At 37.5% G+C, this 22,555-nt stretch overlaps 1 protein-coding gene across 1 annotated transcript in view; it reads right to left on the reverse strand.

Annotated features, from left to right (window-relative positions):
• KCTD18 (potassium channel tetramerization domain containing 18) overlaps positions 1-22,555 on the reverse strand; it is a 28,940-nt gene that overhangs the window by 3,166 nt on the left and 3,219 nt on the right. Inside the window, exons 3-6 of the mRNA XM_061203765.1 lie at positions 21,255-21,466; positions 15,603-15,796; positions 14,395-14,489; positions 8,030-8,132 (exon numbers count right to left, since the gene is read on the reverse strand). Of these exons, the coding sequence (XP_061059748.1) occupies positions 8,030-8,132; positions 14,395-14,489; positions 15,603-15,796; positions 21,255-21,466 (604 nt within the window). The remainder of the gene's footprint in view (positions 1-8,029; positions 8,133-14,394; positions 14,490-15,602; positions 15,797-21,254; positions 21,467-22,555) is intronic.

Raw genomic sequence — 22,555 nt, forward strand, 5'->3', positions numbered from 1 at the left:
GATAAACAATTTTCCCAACCTGTTTATTGAAGACACCTTTCCCCATCGTATATTTTTGGCTCCTTTGTTGTAAATCAGTTGGCCTATATGTATGGGTTTATTTCTGGTCTCTCTCTTCTGTTCCACTGATCTGTGTGTCTGTTTTTATGCCAATACTATACCATTTAAATTACTATAGCTTTGTAATATAGTTTGAAATCAGGGAGCATGATGCCTTCAGCTTTGTTCTTCTTTCTCAAGATTGCTTTGGCTATTTAGGGTCTTTTGTGGTTCCATACATATTTTAGGATTGTTCGTCCTACTTCTGTGAACAATGTCATTGGAATTTTGATAGGGATCACACTGAATCTGTATATTGCTTTGGGTAATACAGGCATTTTAACAATATTAATTCTTCCAATTCATGAATAGGGACTATCTTTCCATTTATTTGTGTCTTCTTCAATTGCTTTCATTAACGACTTACAGTTTTCAACATACAGGTTTTTTATTATCTCCTTGGTTAAATTTATTCCTAGGCATTTTATTCTTTTTGATGCAACCATAAACTGGATTTCCTTAATTTCTCTTTCTGATAGTTCATTATTAGCATATAGAAATGCAACAGATTTTTGTGTATTGATTTTGTTTATTAGTTCTAACAGTTTTTTGATGGAGTATTTAGGGTTTTCTATATATAATATCATGTCATCTGCAAATAGTGACAGTTTTACTTCTTCCTTTCCAATATGGATATTTTTAATTTATTTTTCTTGCCTAATTGCTCTGGCTGGGACTTCCAATGCTATGTTTAGTAAAAGTAGTGAGAGTGGGGGTCCTTATCTTGTTCCTGATCTTAGAGGAAATGCTTTGAGCTTCTCACCACTGAGTATGTTTGCTGTAGGCTTGTCATATAAGGCTTTATTATGTTGAGGTACATCCTCACTATACCTGCTCTGTTGAGAATTTTTATCATAAATGGATGCTGAATTTTGTCAAATACCTTTTCTGCGTCTATTGAGATGATCATATGATTTTTGATATGATATAAAAACCATTTGATAGATTGTTTCCAGTTCAAGATGACAACATAGGAAGATACTGAACTCACCTCCTACCATAGACACACTGAGTCTATAGCTACATATGGAACAATTTCCTCTTAAATAAAACCTAAAGGCCGGCTGAGTGACAACTACATATTGGGCAAATGAGAAGAAAACAACATTGAAGCAGGTAGGAGAAGCTGGAACACAATCTTGCCATAAACCCGTCGCCCAATGCAGTAATCTGCAACCAGGAAGAAAGTCAAAACCTGCATCTTCTCCCTGAGGAGGGAAAGATTCAAACCCCACATCGGGCTCCCCAGTTTTTAAGACATGCACTTGAGAGATGAGTCCCCAAAACATTTAACTTTGAAAATCAACAGGGTTCAAGTCCCGAGGCCCACAGACTATAGCAATCTGATAAACAGCTCTTCCAGGGTCCACATGCTCAGATTCACCCACCCCAGGGCCCAGTTCAAAGGTGGCCAATTGCACCCGGACTTAAATAGTAAAGTAGCTCACCTGCTGATAGAAAAGTGCTGGCCTGAGGGGCAGGCGTCTAATTTAACACACACATCTAGAAGCCTGCTGGAACACTCTCTGGGAATGAAGACTAGCAGGTACCATCTTCATGCTCTCCCTTTGCTGTGCTCCAGAGCACCAGTATTTCCTGGAAGAGAGCTTTTATACTCGTCTGGAACCCTCACTTTTTATGGCTCTTAGCCAGGGGACACCTCCTGATTGCCTGGCTCTGGAGGCCAGTGGAGCTTGCATTCCTGGTCCCATGGGACTGTAACAATTGGTGTTACCCAGAAAGGAGCTCATAGCCTTGTCTGGTACCCCAATTTTTGCAAATGCTGCCAAGAGACACCTCTACATTGCATGGCTCTGGTGGCCAGTAGGGCTTATGCTTGTGGGTCCCACAGGACTGTAACCAATGGAGAAAGAGTTCTTAAACAGCTACCACCCCAGGATGCAGCAAGAGGCAACAGACCCAGAAGCTCAGTCTTTCCGTGAAGGAGGTCTGTTAGCTGATCATCATGACTGCAGCCTGAGGGGCAGACTTCTAATTAAATACGCATCTAGGGGTTGACTATAATCTTTCCCAGAGACCTCATAGGGTGGGTGCTATCTTCACACCCACCTTCTGCCACACTCCAAAGTGCCAGTGTCTCCTGAAGGGGAAATTTACATGCATCTGGTCCCCTGGTTTTTGTATTTGCCACCCACAGCATGCCCCTTGATCCCTTGATCCCCTGGCTCTGGTGGCTGGTGGGACTTGCATTCCTGAGTCCCATGGGACTGTGGCAATCAGAGAGATGGTTCCTGGCGGGCTAACATCTACAGGACACTGCACAGACAACAGACTGAGGAACATCCCCCAGTCTTTCTGCAAAGGAGGCCTCTTTGCTTGTCCTAGTGCTTCGGCCTGAGGGGCAGACCTCAGGTTTGGCACACATGTATTGCCAGACAGAGCTGCTCTCAAGTAACATAGGCTGTGAATGCCATCTTGGTGCTCTCTCTCTCTGCCTTGCTTCAGCTCCTCAGAATCTTTCTGAAAAGGGCTTATACACTCAGCTGGAGCCCCGATTTTTGCAGCTGCCACCAAGGGGACACCTTCAGATTGCCTGGCTCTGTTGGCCAGCAGAGCTTACACTTGCAGTCCCACAGGACTGTATATATTTGTATAGCTCTAAAAGCTGCCGCCTGAGGGTCTGGCTTCCAAGCAGCCTCAATCTAGGTGATGAGATCCTCCCCTTTGGGACACTGACAGGTCTTGGCTCATCCTCAACTACTGGGAGTTATTAAAAATATAATAGGCTGCTTGGACAATCACAAAGGTTTGAGAGTCAACTAAGAGCTGGGGCAGGGCCAAACAATAAGGTTCATCCTCTGCACAAGGCTACTCTTTCAAAACTGAGTGAGGTGGTTGTTTCATCTACTATATAGAAACCAACACAGAGAGTCAAGTAAAATGAAGAAACTGAGGAATATGTTCCAAATGAAAGAACAAGATAAAACCTCAGGAAAAAACCTTAATTAAACATAGATAAGTAATTTAGCTGAGAAGGAGTTCAATAATGGTCATAAAAATGCTCACCAAACTGGGGAGAAGAATGAATGAACACAGTGAGAACTTCAACAAAGAGACGAAAAATATAAGAAAGTACCAAATAGAAGTCACAGAGCTGTAGAATACAATAACTGAACTGATAAACACACTAGAGGGGTTCAACAGCAGACCAGATGAAGCAGAAGAAAGGATCAGTCAACTCAAAGGCAGGGCAGTGGAATTCACCCAATCAGAGCAGGGAAAAAGAAAAAGAATGGAAAAAAAGTGAAGATAATTTAAGGGACTTATGGGACAACATCAAATGGACTAACATTCACATTATAGGGCTCCCAGAAGAAGAGAGAGAGAAAGGAGAAGAAATCTTATTTGAATAAATAATAGCTGAAAACTATATAGCCGAGAAAGGAAAGAGACATCCAGATCCAGGAAGTCCAGAGAATTCCAAAAAAGATGAACCCAAAGAGACCCACACTAAGACACATTATAATTAAAATGTCAAAAGTGAAAGACAAGGAGAAAATCTTAAAAACAGCAAGAGAAAAATAACTTGTTATATACAAAGGAACCCCCATAAGACTATCAGGAGATTTTCAGCAGAAATTTTGCAGGCCAGAAAGGAGTGGCATGATATATTCAAAGTAGTAAAAGAAAAAAATCCAACCAAGAATACTCTACCCAGCAAAATTACCATTCAGAATTGAAGGAATAATAAAGAGTTTTCCAGACAAACAAAAGCTAAAGGAGTTCATCACCACTAAACTGGTCTTACAAGAAATGTTAAAGGGACTTCTTTAAGCTGAAAAGAAAGGGCACTAATTAGTAACAACACATATGAAAGAATAAATCTCACTGGAAAGGTAAATATATAGTAAAGGTAGTATATTAATCACTTATAAAGCTAGTATAAAGGTTAAAAGAAAAAAGTAATAAAAATAACTATGATTACAATAATTAGTTATGGAATACACAATATAAAATGATGTAAAATATGACACCAAAAACCTAAAACGTGGCAGGGCATAGTATAATGTTGAGCTTTACAATGGAATCAAACTTAAGTTGTTATCAACTTAAAACAGACTGTTATAAGTTGTTATATGTAAGCCTCATGGTAACCACAAAGCAATAACTTATAGTAAATACACAAAAGATAAAGAGAAAGGAATATAATCATACCACTAAAAAAAGTCATCAAACCATAAAGGAAGAGAGCAGGAGAAGAAAGGAACAGAGAGGAACTATAAAAACAATCAGAAAACAATCAACAAAATGGAAATAAGTACATACCTATCAATAATTACTTTAAATGCAAATGGACTAAATTCACAGAGTGGCTGAATAGATCAAAAAATAAGACCCATCTATATGCTGCCCACGAAAGACTCACTTAAGTGTAAGGACACACACAGACTGAAAGTGAAGGGATGGGAAAAGATATTCCATGCAAACCAAAAGAAACCAAAAGAAAGCTGGAGTAGCTATACTTTTATCAGATAAAATAGACTTTAAAACAAAGACTGTAATAAGAGACAAAAAAGGGCATTACATAATCTTAAAAAGGTCAATCGAACAAGAGGATATAACATTTGTAAATATTAATGCACCCAAAATAGGAGCATCTAAAAAATAAAGCAAATATTAACAGAACTGAAGGAAGAAACAGAGAGCAATACGATAATAGTGGGGAACTTCAATACCCCACTTACATCAATGGATAGATCCTACAGATAGAAAATCAATAAGGAAACGTTGGCCTTAAATGACATGTTAGGCCAGATGGACTTAACAGATATTTACAGAACATTCCATCCAAAAATAACAGAGTACACAATCTTCTCAGGTGCACATGGAACATTTTCCATGATAGATCATGTGTTAGGCCACAATACGAGTCTCAGTAAGTTTAAGACAACTGAAATCATATCAAGCTCCTTTTCTGACCACAGTGGTATGAAACTAGAAATTAATTACACAAAGAAAACTGGAAAATTCACAAATACATAGAGATTAAACAACATGTTACTGTACAACCAATGGGTCAAAGAAGAAATCAAAAGAGAAATCAAAAAATACCTTGAGACAAATAAAAATGGAAATGTAACATACCAAAATTTGTGGGATGCAGTGAAAGCAGTTCTAAGAGAGTTCATAGCAATGTTTACCTCAAGAAATAGGATAAATCTCAAATAAACAACCTAACTTTACACCTCAAGGAACTAGAAAAAGATCAAACAAAAGTTAGTAGAAGGAAGGAAATAACAAAGATTAGAATAGAAATGAATGAAATAGAGACTAAAAAGACAATAGGAAAGATCAATAAAACTAACAGCTGATTTTTTGAAAAGATAAACAAAACTGACAAATCTTTAGCTAGATTCACCAAGAAAAAAAGAGAGAACTCAAAATCAGAAATGAAAGAGGAGATGTTGAAACTGATACCATAGACATACAAAGGATCATAAGAGGCTACTATGAACAATTATATGCCAACAAATTGGACAACCTAGAAGAAATGGATTAATTCCTAGAAACATACAACCTACCAAGACTAAATCATGATGAAATAGAAAATCTGAACAGACCAATGACTACTAAGGAGATTGAAATCTCCTAACAAACAAAAGTTCAGGACCAGACAGCTTCACTGGTGAATTCTACCAAACCAATTCTTCAAAGAATTAATACCAGTCCCTCTCAAACACTTCCAAAAAATAAAAGAGGAGGGAACTCTTTCAAATTCATTAAGGCCAGTAGTACCATGATACCAAAACCAGACAAGGATGCCACAGGAAAATTACACACCAATATCCCTGATGAACATAAATGCAAAAAATCCTCAAAAAAAAAATACTAGCAAACTAAATTCAACAATACATTAAAAGGAACACACGTGATGATTTACTCCAGGGATGCAAGGATGGTTCAACATCCACAAATCAGTCAATATGATACACTACACCAACAAAATGAAGGAAAAAAATCACAGGGAACATTACTTTAAATGACCTTAAAACTGTCAAACTGTCAAGCAACCACTGTCAAAAGCCTGCCTGCTCCTTCCACTGCTTCCATCAGTTTCACTTCATGAAGGTCACCTTCTGAACATGCATAATGGCAATCCTCCAAGTCTCCTCCCTCTGACTCAGCACTGTTGTGTCTTCAGAGGCAAATTTAAGATACTGAACTCTGAGTTTTGGAAATGGGATCATAATAGCATAGTGATTTGAAATATAATATAATATATTCAACCTCAAAACTCTACTGAACATAACTAAAATTTTGTAGGTGAGAAATGGTTCTTTGGGACCTCACAAGTACTTCTAAGTCATCGTTATCTGGTCCATGAATCAAAAATGATGCTTAATAAAATCCCAGAGGAAAAAGACAACTAACACAGAGGAGAGTTTCCATAAAACCATTTCTGCTTGCTTTATATTTTGTACACATCTTCCACTGGACTCTAGTCCAAGGTTGCTCCACCTGAGCACTATTGCCATTTGGGGTTCAACAATTCTTTGTCACAGGGGGCTGCCCTCTGCATTCTAGGACGTTTAGAAGCAACCCTGGCCTCTACCCTCTGGATGCCAGCAACATCCCCCACCCGACAGTGTCCCCAAACGTTACCAAATATATCCCCTGGGGAACAAAACCACCCCCCAACGGAGAACTACTGCTCTAGACCCAAATAATATTTGCTAACTATAAGTTCAAACACCAAAATAAATAATGATAATAAAATGAGAGCCTTTAAGCAAAAAGATCTGTTTTAACATATGATTTACTCCTAAAAACTGAATAAAATTCTCTGCACCTCTGTGAAAGATCCAGAGGGCAAAAGTAAGAAAGCAGTCTGAAATTTCATACGGGCACTGAATCAAATGCTAGAATAGATGATCAAGAAATCAGAATGTCTGAAAGTCATGAATACTACCCAAGAAAATGAAAATGAAATATAATTTTAAATGTATTTAAACCACAGTGAAAGACACAGATGTGGAGTGAATTCAGTGCTAATGATTTCATAGAACACAAGATAATACTACTAAATAAAAATGTTATTTGTGGTAACAGGAAGGAGAAAGGGATTCAGAATAAGTCACAGGAAATTTCAAATATTAAGTCTAATAGATTTCTTGACTATTGCCAATAAAGTCTGGGATTTCACTTTAGTGGGGAAAAATACCACAGCATTCCCACTGTGTCCAGTAGTATTTTTAAAATCATACTCTCCCAAAAAGAACATACCATATAACTCAGTTTTAAAGAATTACTTCCACTTTTTACATAGTTCTGGTAACTTTGCATTTTTTTTTTTTGGCCACGCCACACGGCTGGTGGGATTTTAGTTCCCCCACCAGGGATTGAACCCGGGCCCTCGGCAGTGAGATCGCAGAGTCCTAACCACTGACTGTCAGGGTATTCCCTCAAGATTTACATTTTGGGGCTTCTCTGGTGATGCAGTGGTTGAGAATCCACCTGCCAATGCAGGGGACACAGGTTCGAGCCCTGGTCCGGGAAGATCCCACATGCTGCGGAGCAACTAGGCCCATGTGCCACAACTACTGAGCCTGTGCTCTAGAGCCCGTGAGCCACAGCTACTGAGCCCGTGTGCGACAACTACTGAAGCCCACACGCCTAGAGCCCGTGCTCCGCAACAAAAGAAGCCACCGCAGAGAAGCCTGTGCACCACAACGAAGAGTAGCCCCCGCTCACTGCAACTAGAGAAAGCCCGCACTCAGCAACGAAGACCCAATGCAGCCAAAAATAAATAAATAAATAAAGATTTATACTTTGATGGTAAGGCAGAATATTCACCTAGGTAATTAATAAGCTCAGTGAGGTCAAGAACCATTATTCACTCCCCCAGTAAAGGCAGTAAAAATATAGGTCATAGATTAATTTTTAAAAAAATCAACAAAGGACAGATAACCTCTTTCGAATTGGGGCCATGTGACGCAGGCTTCCATGTAAAGGCCGCTCTTCCAGAGTCCAACATTCTATCAGCTCATGAGGCACCCGCCAGTAGCTAACACCTGGAAGATAAAAAGACAATTTAGAGAACCACTGTCCACTGCCAAAGGCTCAGCAACACTTTTGTATAAGACCGGCCAGAAACAGTTTAAGGTTCATGCCTCCCATTTGATGAAGAGAAGTATAAGCAGGAAGTGCTCCCAAGAAGAGCCAGGGCAATAGTGGCACAGCTCATGACCCGGGTCCAGAAAGAGCTGGCTACCAGCCGCCCCAGCTCTGCCACTGATAACCAGCAGGTCGTTATACAGACCTTGGGCAACTGAGTGTGTGCTGGTTAAGGGCACAGGCACTGGAGCCAAAACTGCCTGGGCCTGGATCCCATTTCTGTCATTCGCTAATCATATCACCTTGGGAAATTTTTCTCATCTGTGAAATGATGACAATAATAGTACATAATACATAATACATACATAATAGTACATAATACAATAATAGTACCTTGCTGCGATGATTAAATGAGAAAATAAAAACAAAATGCCTAGGACAGGGCCTGGCACAGACTTAGCACTCAAGAGATGTTAGGTGCCTTTATTATAAGTCATAGTGTTGGTAGTAATGTGAAAGGATTGGACAGTAGGGGTTCTAACACTTGCCCTGTCTACCTCACTAGGTTGCTGCAATCATCAAATCAGATAAATTTTGTGAACCACTCTGTAAGAGGCAACCACTATACGAATATGAGGTATCAATACCTTATAGGCATCTTTTCAAACGAGAATAATCTGTGTTCATGTGGCAGGCCAAGATTCCAGTCAAATTCACTTAAGTTTTAAATCTGATATGTTTCTTTTTTTAAATTTATTCTATTGAAGTATAGTTGATTTACAATGTTGTGTTAATTTCTGCTGTACAGCAAAGTGATTCAGTTATAAATACATACATATGTGTATGTGTATATAAATATTTTTTCATATTCTTTTCCATTATGGTTTATCACAGGATACTGAATACAGTTCCCTGTGCTATACAATAGGACCTTGTTGTTTATCCATTCTATATATAATAGTTTAATATGTTTCTGATTGAAAGCTGAAAATGTATTCCTTTTTTTTTTTTTTAATTTATTTATTTTTGGCTGTGTTGGGTTTCATTGCTGTGCGCAGGCTTTCTGTGGTTGCAGCGAGCGGGGGCTACTCTTCGTTGTGCTGCGCAGGCTTCTCAGTGTGGTGGCTTCTCTTGCTGTGGAGCACGGGCTCTAGGCGCGCAGGCTGCAGTAGCTGTGGCACACGGGCTCAGTAGTTGTGGCTCGCGGGCTCTAGAGCGCAGGCTCAGTAGTTGTGGCGCACGGGCTTAGCTGCTCTGCGGCATGTCGGATCTTCCCGGACCAGGGAACGAACCTGTGTCCCCTGCATTGGCAGGTGGATTCTTAACCACTGCGCCACCAGGGAAGTCCCTGAAAATGTATTCTTATGAAGCTTAAAAACCTTATGCTAATTGAAAGAAGCCAGACACAAAAGGTTATATATTGTATGATTCCATTTATATAAATATCCAGAATACACAAATCCACTGAGACAGAGAGCAGACTGGTAGTTGCCAGGGGCTGAGGGCAGAGGGGAATGCAGAGTATGGATACTGGGTTTCCTTTTGGGGTGACAGAAATGTTTTGGAACTAAATAGAGGTGCTGGTTACACACACTGTTAATGTAGCAAATGTCACTGAAATGTATACTGTAATTAATTCTATGTTATGTGAATTTCACCTCATTTTTTAAAAAAAGAACCATAAAAATTATACATAGACACATTAAAAAAGGTTTAAAGAATGATGCTGAATAAAAACTGCTTGGTATTAAAAACAATAGTAACCTTTAAGTCCCAAGAAGGAACTTGGTGTCTTCTTTTTTAATCATTAAAGGGGTAGTAATAACAACCAACTTAGCAAGCTGGGCACATAAATTATTATATATAATAGACATGTCCAAATACTCGAAGTCTATGGACCTTATTTTAAGACAACAACTTTCTGGAACTGCTTGATCATACTCCCAAACCTACTTATGCTACAAAAACATCACCAGATCTCATCCATTAAGTTTTTATTTTTAAGTCAGGTTTATTGAGATATAATTTACATAAAATAAAATTCACTCTTTTTAAGTACACTGAGTTTTGACAGATGTATACAGTCATGTAACTATGGCCACAATCAAGATACAGAACATTTCTATCATCCCCAAAAAGTTCCCTCCTACCCTTCTACAGTTGATGCCCTGCCCTCCATTCCTTAGTTTTGCCTTTTCCAAAGTATCATATAAATGGAATCATACACCACGTAGCCTTTTGTGTCTGGCTTCTTTACCATGATGTTTTGATGTCTTTACCATCAATGTTGTTGATATATGTATCAATAATCATCTCTTTTTATTTCTGAGTAGTATTCCATTAAATGGATATACTGCAATTTGTTTTTAAGACTTTCATTTTTTTCCTGCCTATAATTCACATTCATTGTACAAAACATGAAAAATATAGAAAAGTATATATAAAAAAAAAATAAAAATCACTTCTAATCCTAAAACTAGGAATCATGGCTCATGACATTTTGATGTATCTCATCCCAGTCTTTTTTCTATTCATATGATATGCACATAATTGAAAACACATTATATTTAATTTTGTTTCCTGCTTTTGACCATTTCTTACTTTATCATGGGCACTCATCAATGTAAAAAGTTATTCAAAATAATTTTATTTTATTTTATTTTATCATTATTATTTTTTCAGCCACGCAGCATGTGGGATCTTAGTTCCCCAACCAGGGATCGAACCCGTGTCCCCTGCAGTGGCTGCGTGGAGCCCTAACCAACAGACTGCCCAGGAATTCCCTCAAAATAATTTTAATAGCTATATCTCATCTATAACCTGTGGATGTGCCAATATGTATTTAACCCTGTATTATAGACATTTAGATTGCTTTTATTTTTTCCCTTTTATGAATAATGTTTAGTTGAACATCTCTGTTCATAAGCCTTTGTCTGCATTTGATTATGTCTTTAACGTAGATTTCTAGAAGTAGAATTATTGGCTCAAAGAATATGAACAATTTTGATACTATTGATACGTACTGATAAATTATTTCCAAAAAAAGTAATATGAATTTTATTCCTGCCAAGAATGCATGAGATATTTACTAATGTGGTATATAAAAAAATAGTTCTCATTTAATGTATAGTTCATTGATAATGAGTTTGAACCTCTGCCACATTTATTTCCTTTTCTGGGAATTTTATGGTCATGAACCTTACACATTTATTTGCAGGAGGGTTGAGCTGGTTTTCTAATCAATTTAAATAAACCCTCTCTATTGTAAGGACAATCTTTGTCCAGTTAATGCAACACTTTTATCCAAGTTTTTTATTAGTTTTAAAATTTTATTTATGTTTTATGTTTTAAAGTTAATACATTAAATATTATATAATCAAATTTATCTTTGTCTTTATGTTTTATTTAAGCTTATAATTTCTTTCCCTATTAAGAAATCAGTTATTCGCTTACATTTCATTATAATCTATAATAGTTTCATTTTTCATTCATAAATCTACCTGGGATTATTTTCATAAATGATGTGAGGTTCAAGTTCTGTTTTTCTCCCAAGCATATTTCTCAAATAATCTATTTTTATTGGTATTTAATGCTTTCTTATCACATAGTAATTTTATTCTTATAAATTTAATGGATTTTACTCCTGATCTCTGCATCTATTCTTGTACCAGAAAGACATGGTTTTATTAGTATAGAGCTACATATAGTATTTTTACCATCAAACAGAGTTAAACTCATCCCTCTAATGACTTCTACTTCCCAAAATGTTTTTGGGTATTTCACCTGTTTATTCTTTCAAAGGAATTTTAGAATCATTTCCTCAAGATTCCCAAAGAGGTCCATTGATATTTTGGTAGGAATTGTGTTAAACCTATAATTTAATCTGAGAAACACTGACATCTTTATAATATTCAGATTTCAGGATCACGGTATGTCTTACAGTAATCTTCATCTCTTCTTTTTTATAGATGGATGGATGGATGGATGGACAGATAAATACATTTTAGCAGTTTTCTTCGTAAAGGACCCAAGCATTTCTTGGTGGGGCAGCCTAGTTATTTCGTTTTGTTTATTGCTATTGTGAATGGGATTTTCTCCTATAATTTCTAATTAATTTACCATAAGTAAGCTGCTAATCTTTTTTTATATTGTATCTAGCTAGTTTAGTCTACTAAACTCATCATTTGAAATACCTTTAGTTGATTCTTTTCGGGTTTTCTACAAAGACATATTGTCCACAAATAACAATAACTGTCTTCTTCCTTTCAATAGTTCTTTTTTTTTTTTTAATTTATTTATTTATTTTTGACTGTGTTGGGTCTTCGTTTCTGTGCGAGGGCTTTCTCCAGTTGCGGCGAGCGGGGGCCACTCTTCATCGCAGTGCACGGGCCTCTCACTATCGCGGCCTCTCTTGTTGCGGAGCACAGGCTCCAGACGCGCAGGCTCAGTAGTTGTGGCTCACGGGCCCAGTCGCTCCGCGGCATGTAGGATCTTCCCAGACCAGGGCTCGAACCCGTGTCCCCTGCATTGGCAGGCAGATTCTCAACCACTGCGCCACCAGGGAAGCCCAATAGTTCTTTCTCTTACTTCTGTTTCCTGTATTATGGCTTTCCACAGGCCTTCCAGAACTTTGTTAGATAACAATGATACTCTATTACATGCTTTCTAAAAAGTTAAAATCAGTCACACGCTTTGTTAAAGTCAGTGATCCCAGCTCTCTGCTCCGGCTTCCTGAGTCAGTGGAGGAAGAATCCCAGCCAGGCCCTGCCAAAGCTCCCCAGGCAGCCTGCTGGTCCAGCGGCACAGAAGGAGACAAGAACACCACGGTGGTTGTTCTTCAACTTAAGCCCAAGTGTCTCAAAGTCAATTAAATCTGAAGTAATACGCTTAAAGAGAATAGCATTTTGTTCAACACACTTCATCCTATCTGTTTGAGGGGCATGATATGAAAAGAAAAAGGAGGAAAAGTGAGTGGGGCAAAGTTGAGGAAAAAAAGGATTGGTCCTAGCATCCTGCCTGAAAGAGGAACAGCTGATAGAGAGTTTTAAAAAGCTTCTTCCTTTCCTTATTCAATCTTACGTGACTTGCAATGTCTCTCTCTACCAGCTTTTAAGATCATTTGAGGACTGAGATGTGTCTTATTTATCTTTGGACAATTTTAGGACTTAATTATAGTGCTTGCACCTAATTGACACTCAATACATGTTAATTAAGAAAAAAATACTTAGGCATAGAACAGTTAACCCTCTGTGATCTTTAAGCAAGTGGCATGTCTCTCTGAGACTTCTTTTCCTCATTAATAAAATTGTAAACAGCATACAGGGTTGTTTTAGGACTAAGAGATACTGAATGTAAACTACATATCACACTGAATATCAAGCAGCATTACTATTATCAACTCACATAAGCAGCTTGGTAAAGACAGTCAAATTTCAAAGTGTGCATTTAAAGAATATTTGTTTTCTAAGGGCTCTTTAGATATCTTCCCAGCATTATTTTCATTTTCTCTCTCTCTTTTTTTTTTTGATTATACATTTTATGCTTAATTTAGAGGTATACTTCCTAGGACAATGCTAGGTACACAGTAGGTGCTACAGAAACTCTTTTTATTATTTTTTTTGTAATAAATTTATTGTATTTATTTATTATTTTTGGCTGCATTGGGTCTTCGTTGCTGCGCGCAGGTTTTCTCTAGTTGCAGCGAGCGGGGGCTACTCTTCGTTGCGGTACGCGGGCTTCTCATTGTAGTGGCTTCTCTTGTTGCGGAGCACGGGCTCTAGGCGCGTGGGCGTCAGTAGTTGTGGCACGCGGGCTCTAGAGCGCAGGCTCAGTAGTTGTGGCGCACGGGCTTAGTTGCTCTGTGGCATGTGGGATCTTCCTGGACCAGGGCTCGAACCCGTGTCCCCTGCATTGGCAGGTGGATTCTTAACCACTGCGCCACCAGGGAAGCCCCAGAAACTCTTTTTAAATTGAAGTAAATAAGCATAACTAACAAAAGTGTATTTTAGGTTACTGTATTATAGATTATTAATAATATCTAGCAACTCATGGGGTTTAAAAATTTGTAAGTAAACTGCCTCAGTGTTACTATAAGGTGACAACTACCTGGACCCACACCAAAAACATTTTCTCAAAAAATGAAATGCTGTATTTGAATTTGCTTTGTCTTATTAAGGAAAAGTCTACCTTCCGCCATGAAATGAAAGAATTGTACTGTACCTTTTCCTTCCCAGGCATCAAAGGCATCCATCATTTTCTTCAATTCTGCTACTGAATAATAGCTCCAAATATACTGAACATTATTTCCTGCCTCCCTAGAAATATTACAAAAGGTAATGAAAATATACTACCTAGGTATGAATGTGTATACATATACACAGCTAATAGACACTCAATAAGTGCTTGTTAACTAAGGAAAAAAAATGTAGGTAATGAGTAGTTGTTCTTCTGTGATCCTTAAGCATATATATATGTATATATATGTATATATATACGTATATATATATTCTATATACGACATACTAGATGAACGTAATATACTATACTTACGTACTAACCTACATTTGATCTCTTTTTTACTGCAGTAAAGTATTTGTTAATTCCACAATATAAACTGTGCAGACAAATCAACAAATCTTTAAAATAAGTTTTCTTAAAAAAATCACCTAATTCCAGTAAAGTTAGAAAAGGTTCAACTTTGACTAAAACTTTCCTAGCACTATGTCAGGCACTTATATATCATATACAAATATTCCTGCCTGTAAAGAATTCAGAAAATGATAACATATTAATTATCTAAACAGCAAGCTCATGTGGTCGTGCATTAGTCACTGACATGTGACCCAATCCAATCTCTCAGAGAATTAAAAGAAAAATTTTGCTAAGTGAATTGACTAGTATAAATGAGATTACAGGGAAAATATTAACAGAATAACCCTTAAGAATTTAACATGTTCAAGGCATAGAATTTTAAAGTTGGGAGGGACCAGATGAAAAGTCTTTCAGCATTTCTCAAACCAGGACACCAAGACACAGGCCAGTCCTGGGTCCCTCAGCGGACCTGCTGACTTATAGGCCAGGCTTCTGTCCCTGGACTACAGTGGAGGGGAGATACCCAGGCATGTGGCTTTTCTTTTCTTTCTTTCTTTTCTCTTTTTATAATGCCTCTCAGGGGATTCTGATGACCACTCCCAGTTGAGAACCACTGTACTAGACCAAGTAGATGGCCTATTGCTTATACAGATGTGAAATGGTCTGAATTACAACCTCATCATGAAACAGGCCTATCTCGACAGCTATGAGATTCACTCTGTCTGTTGAGAGGTACTGGCTTCTTTCCTAGTCAACCACATATTCCATTCAATAACACCTCTTAGAAGAGACCAAGACTTTATGTTATTCCTTTTCATACTTAAACACAGACATACCTTTTAAAAATGCTTTTACTGTGAATTCTTCCTCCCAGCTGCTTATCAATTGCATCTGTTCCATCAGTTTTTGTAGAATATACACCAATAATTCTACTCTCACAGCTTGCACCAGATGTGTTAAGATAGTGGAGAACCCAAACCGTTGGTTTATTGCAAACTAAACCATACGAATCACAGAAGTCTGTTAAAGCCTGGGGCAAAAAAATATATAAAATTTGAATTTAATTCTGGAGTAAAGTAAAAATGAATTTGCTCTATTACTTTCACGTAAAGCTGTAATTTCAGTTGGTCATAAGGGAAATAAAAAGATTATATATCTCAGCCTACTGTTTATGCCTTTAAAAACCAAACCATTTGTTGAATTTGGGGTATTGGGGGAGGTGGGGCAAATCACCACCCAAAAACCCAAAACCTTTTCAGCTAGAGAATCTTTTTCCACATGGAAATTATATTTTACTTCCTCTTCCTTTAGACTCACTACCAACATCATTTTAAAATCTTCATATAATAAGTAAAAGTTAAAATTCTTTCTTTTCCCCCCGATTTTCCATTTGACTCAATCTTCCTTTTACCTCCTACTGACTTGCCCCATGGTTGATGCTTATTCTTAACTCCAAATCCGATCATGGATTAACCAGATTAACTTGTTCTTTTACACTGAAAGACATGAATATATGAACTCGATATATACTGTCTGAACTCATTTGGCATTTATCCACCTATTCACTCAATCACTTGAATACTAAGTACCTATGTATGAATACTAAGCACTGTCTAAGGCCTTGGAGACATAATGGTGAGCAGGAGACAGAGTCCCTCCTTGAGTTTATAGCTGATGCAGAAGACAGACATTAAATAAGCCATCAGCACACAGTGTAAGAAGTGCTACCAGGTAAGCCTACGAGGTGCTAAGGGGCACAGAGGAAGAGGGCTTCTCCCAGTGGAGTGGTACAGGCCTTCCCTGGGAGAAATGGCATTATTGCTGTGAGCTCTCTGAGGCTAGGCACTCTTTTCTGTTTTGTTTTGTATCCCAAGTGCCTAGAAAAGTACCTGATACAAAGGAGATGCTTAATATTTACTGACTCAGTGAAGGAAAAGAGGACCCTAACATGTGTTGCATTTTCATTTAATATTGCCATCTAACTCCTGTATTGGCTTTTATCTTCACTTGCACATCTATGAAAATCACCAACATTATAAACCATTCAAGGGCAAAAACTGCATGTCATATTTCTTTGTGTCCCACACAGTCCCTAGAACAGGGTCCTATATGTCAAAAACATTTGAAATAAATAGGAGTTGGCTGGCAGAATGAATGTTTGCATGCTATGTCTGTCGTGCATACAAACCAAGAATGAAAGACTATAAAGGTGAATGTTAATCTGTCCCAACTTTCCAGTTCGGCTTTTTTAGCCCCACTCTGCTGATATGGCAAACAGCACCAAAAGACTGTTCAACAACTCAGTTTATAAATAATTCCAATAGCAGAACCCATACAACCATGCGAATTCCCGAAGGGGATCTGGAACCAAATCAACTTTCTCTTCATGCTGCACTCCTAATAACCATACTGTCAGCTTGCTCTCCTAAACACTGACATCCAACTCAAAGAATTCAAACCAATTCAGACCACTTTTCACTATGAACAATTATCTAGGAAAAATATTTTCTTAGATGTTCAAAAGTGCTAATTAATAGCAAATATAGTACTTATCAATAAGACAAAAACAGATGAAGCTGTTCAAGTCATGTACAGACATTTCAAATGTGATTTAAAACAGAAGCATCTTAAAAAAAGATTTACTGATCTCAAGGTGAACTAATCAAACTGATGTTTTAACTTAGTAACAAACCGCTACACTCACTAAATCAGGTAAGGGATTTTATACAATCTTTTATTTATCATGACCATCCTTTTAAAATATCACTTCAGTAAATGAATTAATCCCACTATACCCTCACATACTACAGTACTGCTCTTAATTTAAGAAGAACTTCAAGAGCAGAAGAGTTCTATTTAAAAAAGCCATCAAAAAGTATTAAACCTTCAACGAGGAATAAAAACTCCATAAACTTTTGAGTGGCGTGGTAATACACTTTCCTAGAATAGAACTTTGGCCTTAAAAAATGAGTAGTGGTAATTAAGAAACATGTCTTCAAAAACTGTAAGAGGTAACAATACGTTACTAAATAACCAAGAGATCACTGAAGAAATCAAAGAGGAAATCAGAAAATACCTAGAGACAAATGACAATGAAAACACGATGATCCAAAACCTATGGGATGCAGCAAAAGCAGTTCTAAGAGGGAAGTTTATAGCAGTACAATCCTACATCAAGAAACAACAAACATCTCAAATAAACAATCTAACCTTGCACCTAAAGGAACTAGAGAAAGAAGAACAAACAAAACCCAAAGTTAGGAGAAGGAAAGAAATCATAAAGATCAGAGCAGAAATAAATGAAATAGAAACAAAGAAAACAATAGCAAAGATCAATAAAACTAAAAGCTGGTTCTTTGAGAAGATAAACAAAATTGATAAACCTTTAGCCAGACTCATCAAGAAAAAGAGGGAGAGGACTCAAATCAATAAAATTAGAAATGAAAAAGGAGAAGTTACAACAGACACTGCAGAAATACAAAGCATCCTAAGAGACTACTACAAGCAACTTTATGCCAATAAAATGGATAACCTAGAAGAAATGGACAAATTCTTAGAAAGGTATAACCTTCCAAGACTGAACCAGGAAGAAATAGAAAATATGAACAGACCAATCACAAGTAATGAAATTGAAACTGTGATTAAAAATCTTCCAACAAACAAAAGTCCAGGACCAGATGGCTTCACAGGTGAATTCTATCAAACATTTAGAGAAGAGCTAACACCCATTCTTCTCAAACTCTTCCAAAAAATTGCGGAGGAAGGAACACTCCCAAACTCATTCTATGAGGCCACCATCACCCTGATACCAAAACCAGACAAAGATACTACAAAAAAAGAAAACTACAGACCAACATCACTGACGAATATAGATGCAAAAATCCTCAACAAAATACTAGCAAACAGAATCCAACAACACATTAAAAGGATCATACACCATGATCAAGTGAGATTGATCCCAGGGATGCAAGGATTCTTCAATATACGTAAATCAATCAATGTGATACACTATATTAACAAACTGAAGAATAAAAACCATATGATCATCTCAAAAGATGCAGAAAAAGCTTTTTACAAAATTCAGCACCCATTTATGATAAAAACTCTCCAGAAAGTGGGCATAGAGGGAACCTACCTCAACATAATAAAGGCCATATACGACAAACCCACAGCAAACATCATTCTCAATGATGAAAAACTGAAAGCATCTCCTCTAAGATCAGGAACAAGACAAGGATGTCAACGCTCACCACTATTATTCAACATAGTTTTGGAAGTCCTAGCCATGGCAATGAGAGAAGAAAAAGAAATAAAAGGAATACAAATTGGAAAAGAAGAAGTAAAACTGTCACTCTTTGCAGATGACATGATACTATACATAGAGAATCCTAAAGATGCCACCAGAAAACTACTAGAGCTAATCAATGAATTTGGTAATGTTGCAGGATACGAAATTAATGCACAGAAATCTCTTGCATTCCTATATACTAATGATGAAAAATCTGAAAGAGAAATTAAGGAAACACTCACATTTACCACTGCAACAAAAATAATAAAATACCTAGGAATAAACCTACCTAGGGAGCCAAAGACCTGTATGCAGAAAACTATGGGACACTGATAAAAGAAATTAAAGATGATATAAACAGATGGAGAGATATACCATGTTCTTGGATTGGAAGAATCAATATTGTGGAAATGACTATACTACCCAAAGCAATCTACAGACTCAAGGCATTCCCTATCAAATTACCAATGGCATTTTTTACAGAACTAGAACAAAAAATCTTAAAATTTGTATGGAGACACAAAAGACCCCGAATAGCCAAAGCGGTCTTGAGGGATAAAAACGGAGCTGGAGGAATCAGACTCCCTGACTTCAGACTATACTACAAAGCTACAGTCATCAAGACAATATGGTACTGGCACAAAAACAGAAATATAGATCAATGGAACAGGATAGAAAGCCCAGAGATAAATCCACGCACCTATGGTCAACTCATCTATGACAAAGGAGGCGAGGATATACAATGGAGAAAAGACAGTTTCTTCAATAAGTGGTGCTGGGAAAACTGGACAGCTATATGTAAAAGAATGCAATTAGAACACTCCCTAACACCATACACAAAAATAAACTCAAAATGGATTAGAGACCTAAATGTAAGACTATAAAACTCTTAGAGGAAAACATAGGAAGAACACTCTTTGACATAAATCACAGCAAGATCTTTTTTGATCCACCTCCTAGAGTAATGGAAATAAAAACAAAAATAAACATATGGGACCTAGTGAAACTTAAAAGCTTTTGCACAACAAAGGAAACTACAAACAAGACGAAAAGACAACCCTCAGAATGGGAGAAAGTATTTGCAAACGAATCAACGGACAAAGGATTAATCTCCAAAATATATAAACAGCTCGTGCAGCTCAATATTAAAAAAACAAACAACCCAATCCAAAAACGGCAGAAGACCTAAATAGACATTTCTCCAGAGAAGACATACAGATGGCCAAGAAGCACATGAAAAGCTGCTCAACATCACTAATTATTAGAGAAATGCAAATCAAAAATACAATGAGGTATCATCTCACACCAGTTAGAATGGGCATCATCAGAAAATCTACAGACAACAGATGCTGGAGAGGGTGTGGAGAAAAGGGAACCCTCTTGCACTGTTGGTGGGAATGTAAATTGATACAGGCACAATGGAGAACAGTATAGAGGTTCCTTAAAGAACTAAAATTAGAATTACCATATGACCCAGCAATCCACTACTGGGCATATACCCAGAGACAACCATAATTCAGAAAGACACATGCACCCCAATGTTCATTGCAGCACTATTTACAATAGCCAGGACATGGAAGCAACCTAAATGCCCATCGACAGACGAATGGATAAAGAAGATGTGGTACTTATATACAATGGAATATTACTCAGCCATAAAAAGGAACGAAATTGAGTCATTTGTAGAGACGTGAATGGATCTAGAGACTGTCATACAGAGTGAAGTAAGTCAGAAAGAGAAAAACAAATATCATATATTAACGCATATACGTGGAACCTAGAAAAATGGTACAGATGAACTGGTCTGCAGGGCAGAAATAGAGACACAGATGTAGAGAACAAACGTATGGACACCAAGGGGGGAAAGTGGCAGGGGGTGGTGGTGGTGGTGAGATGAATTGGGAGATTGGGATTGACATATATACACTAATATGTATAAAATGAATAATAAGAACCTGCTGTATAAAAAAATAAAATAAAATAAAATTCAAAAATTCAAAACAAACAAAAAAAAAACAAATAAAGGTATATAATACAGTTAAAAAAAATTGTAAGAAGTAAAACTGTCTCATTTTGGTTTATGTTACAACATGAGCTATACAAAATAACATACATTGCTTTGTGCATAATAAATGTATAATAAATGAATATTAGATAAACATTCATACATGTATTGTAAAACTTAAGAAAATGCCAAGACCTTTTTAAGTTCTATATTTGACCTTAAAGAATATGTCTCCATTTCATTGGCCAAGTGGTCAGACAGGCTGTACGGATAAGGGATGCCAAAGTAATCAGCCTCTTCCTGCAGAGCAATGAGGGTTTGCTCCTCTGTGGGAATGTGAACTTCTCCGTGAAGATAATCCAAAAGGTATTTAAATAGATGTCCATCACGGTCAATAACACAAGCCCCTAGAAAATATTCAGTTCAAAAATGATTGAATAGATACAAATGACCACGGTAAAATTTCAACATGTCAAACTAGAATTAGACTGAAGACCTCTACAATTAGAAATGTTTCTTTCTCAAAAGAAAGCTAATATCTAGTGTTCAAATAGGTTTAGTCAAATTTGGGGAGCCTCTGTATTCTCACCTACAGGGAAAACGTATTCTGAGTTCCTTTAGAAATCTTGGATGCAAGGACTATATTCCCACTATGGCCTCTGCAAAAGCCATGGAGACCTTAGACTGCTGGTAGAAACAGAAGCTTACCCCTAATCTCAACCCAGCTGGGCCAGGAAAGGTGTATGGAGTTCCTCCCTAATGAGGGTATAATGGGGTCCAGCATTTGTATGTCAGTGACCCTACAAGTCGACCTGTAGTGTTGCCAACAAATAAACCCTGGGTTCCTAGCTCTGCATGCCATTTGTTCAGACTTATTAGGTTAGTTCCTTTGTATGAAACTTTAGAAAAGAAATGCTATACTGGTACTACTTTATGATAAAAGACTTTTTGTAGACAATTCAGCAGAATTAAAAAAACAAAAAAAACACTTCTGTGTGAGGTTACTCAATGATTTCCTTCCTCCCTTGATTAGTTTAAGAAGGGATTAAGAAGGTGAAAACTTAGGGGCAGAGGAAACAACTCAGTCCCTGCTTACCACCTTTACACCAACAAACTTTCTGTCCAGAGGGACATCAAGTCCTGGGCACCAGACATCAGTGAGTTTTCCATTCTTCCAACTGCCATTCATCTGGCAAAGCAATCTCTCCAGACCCAGGGTTACTAACAGCCCCTCGTGCTCTGAGCTCCTCAATCCCTTTTTTCTAACACAGAAGCAAGAGTGGGTTCTACGAGCCCCAGAACACCTAAGATGTACAAAAAGCCTTACTTGCTCTGCTGAAGTTTCTTTACCACCAGTAGTAGGTTCAGTGAACCCCAGAGCACTCAAAGCAGAGAGTGGCCCCAGGACCCTAACCCTTATATTTTACAGTTTCTTCTGAAACACCAATTTTCGGTCCTGGGTGACTGACGGTATCACTGAACTGATGTTTTCTTAG

This window comes from Eubalaena glacialis, chromosome 1, assembly GCF_028564815.1.
Source record: "Eubalaena glacialis isolate mEubGla1 chromosome 1, mEubGla1.1.hap2.+ XY, whole genome shotgun sequence".
Lineage (NCBI taxonomy): Eukaryota > Metazoa > Chordata > Mammalia > Artiodactyla > Balaenidae > Eubalaena > Eubalaena glacialis.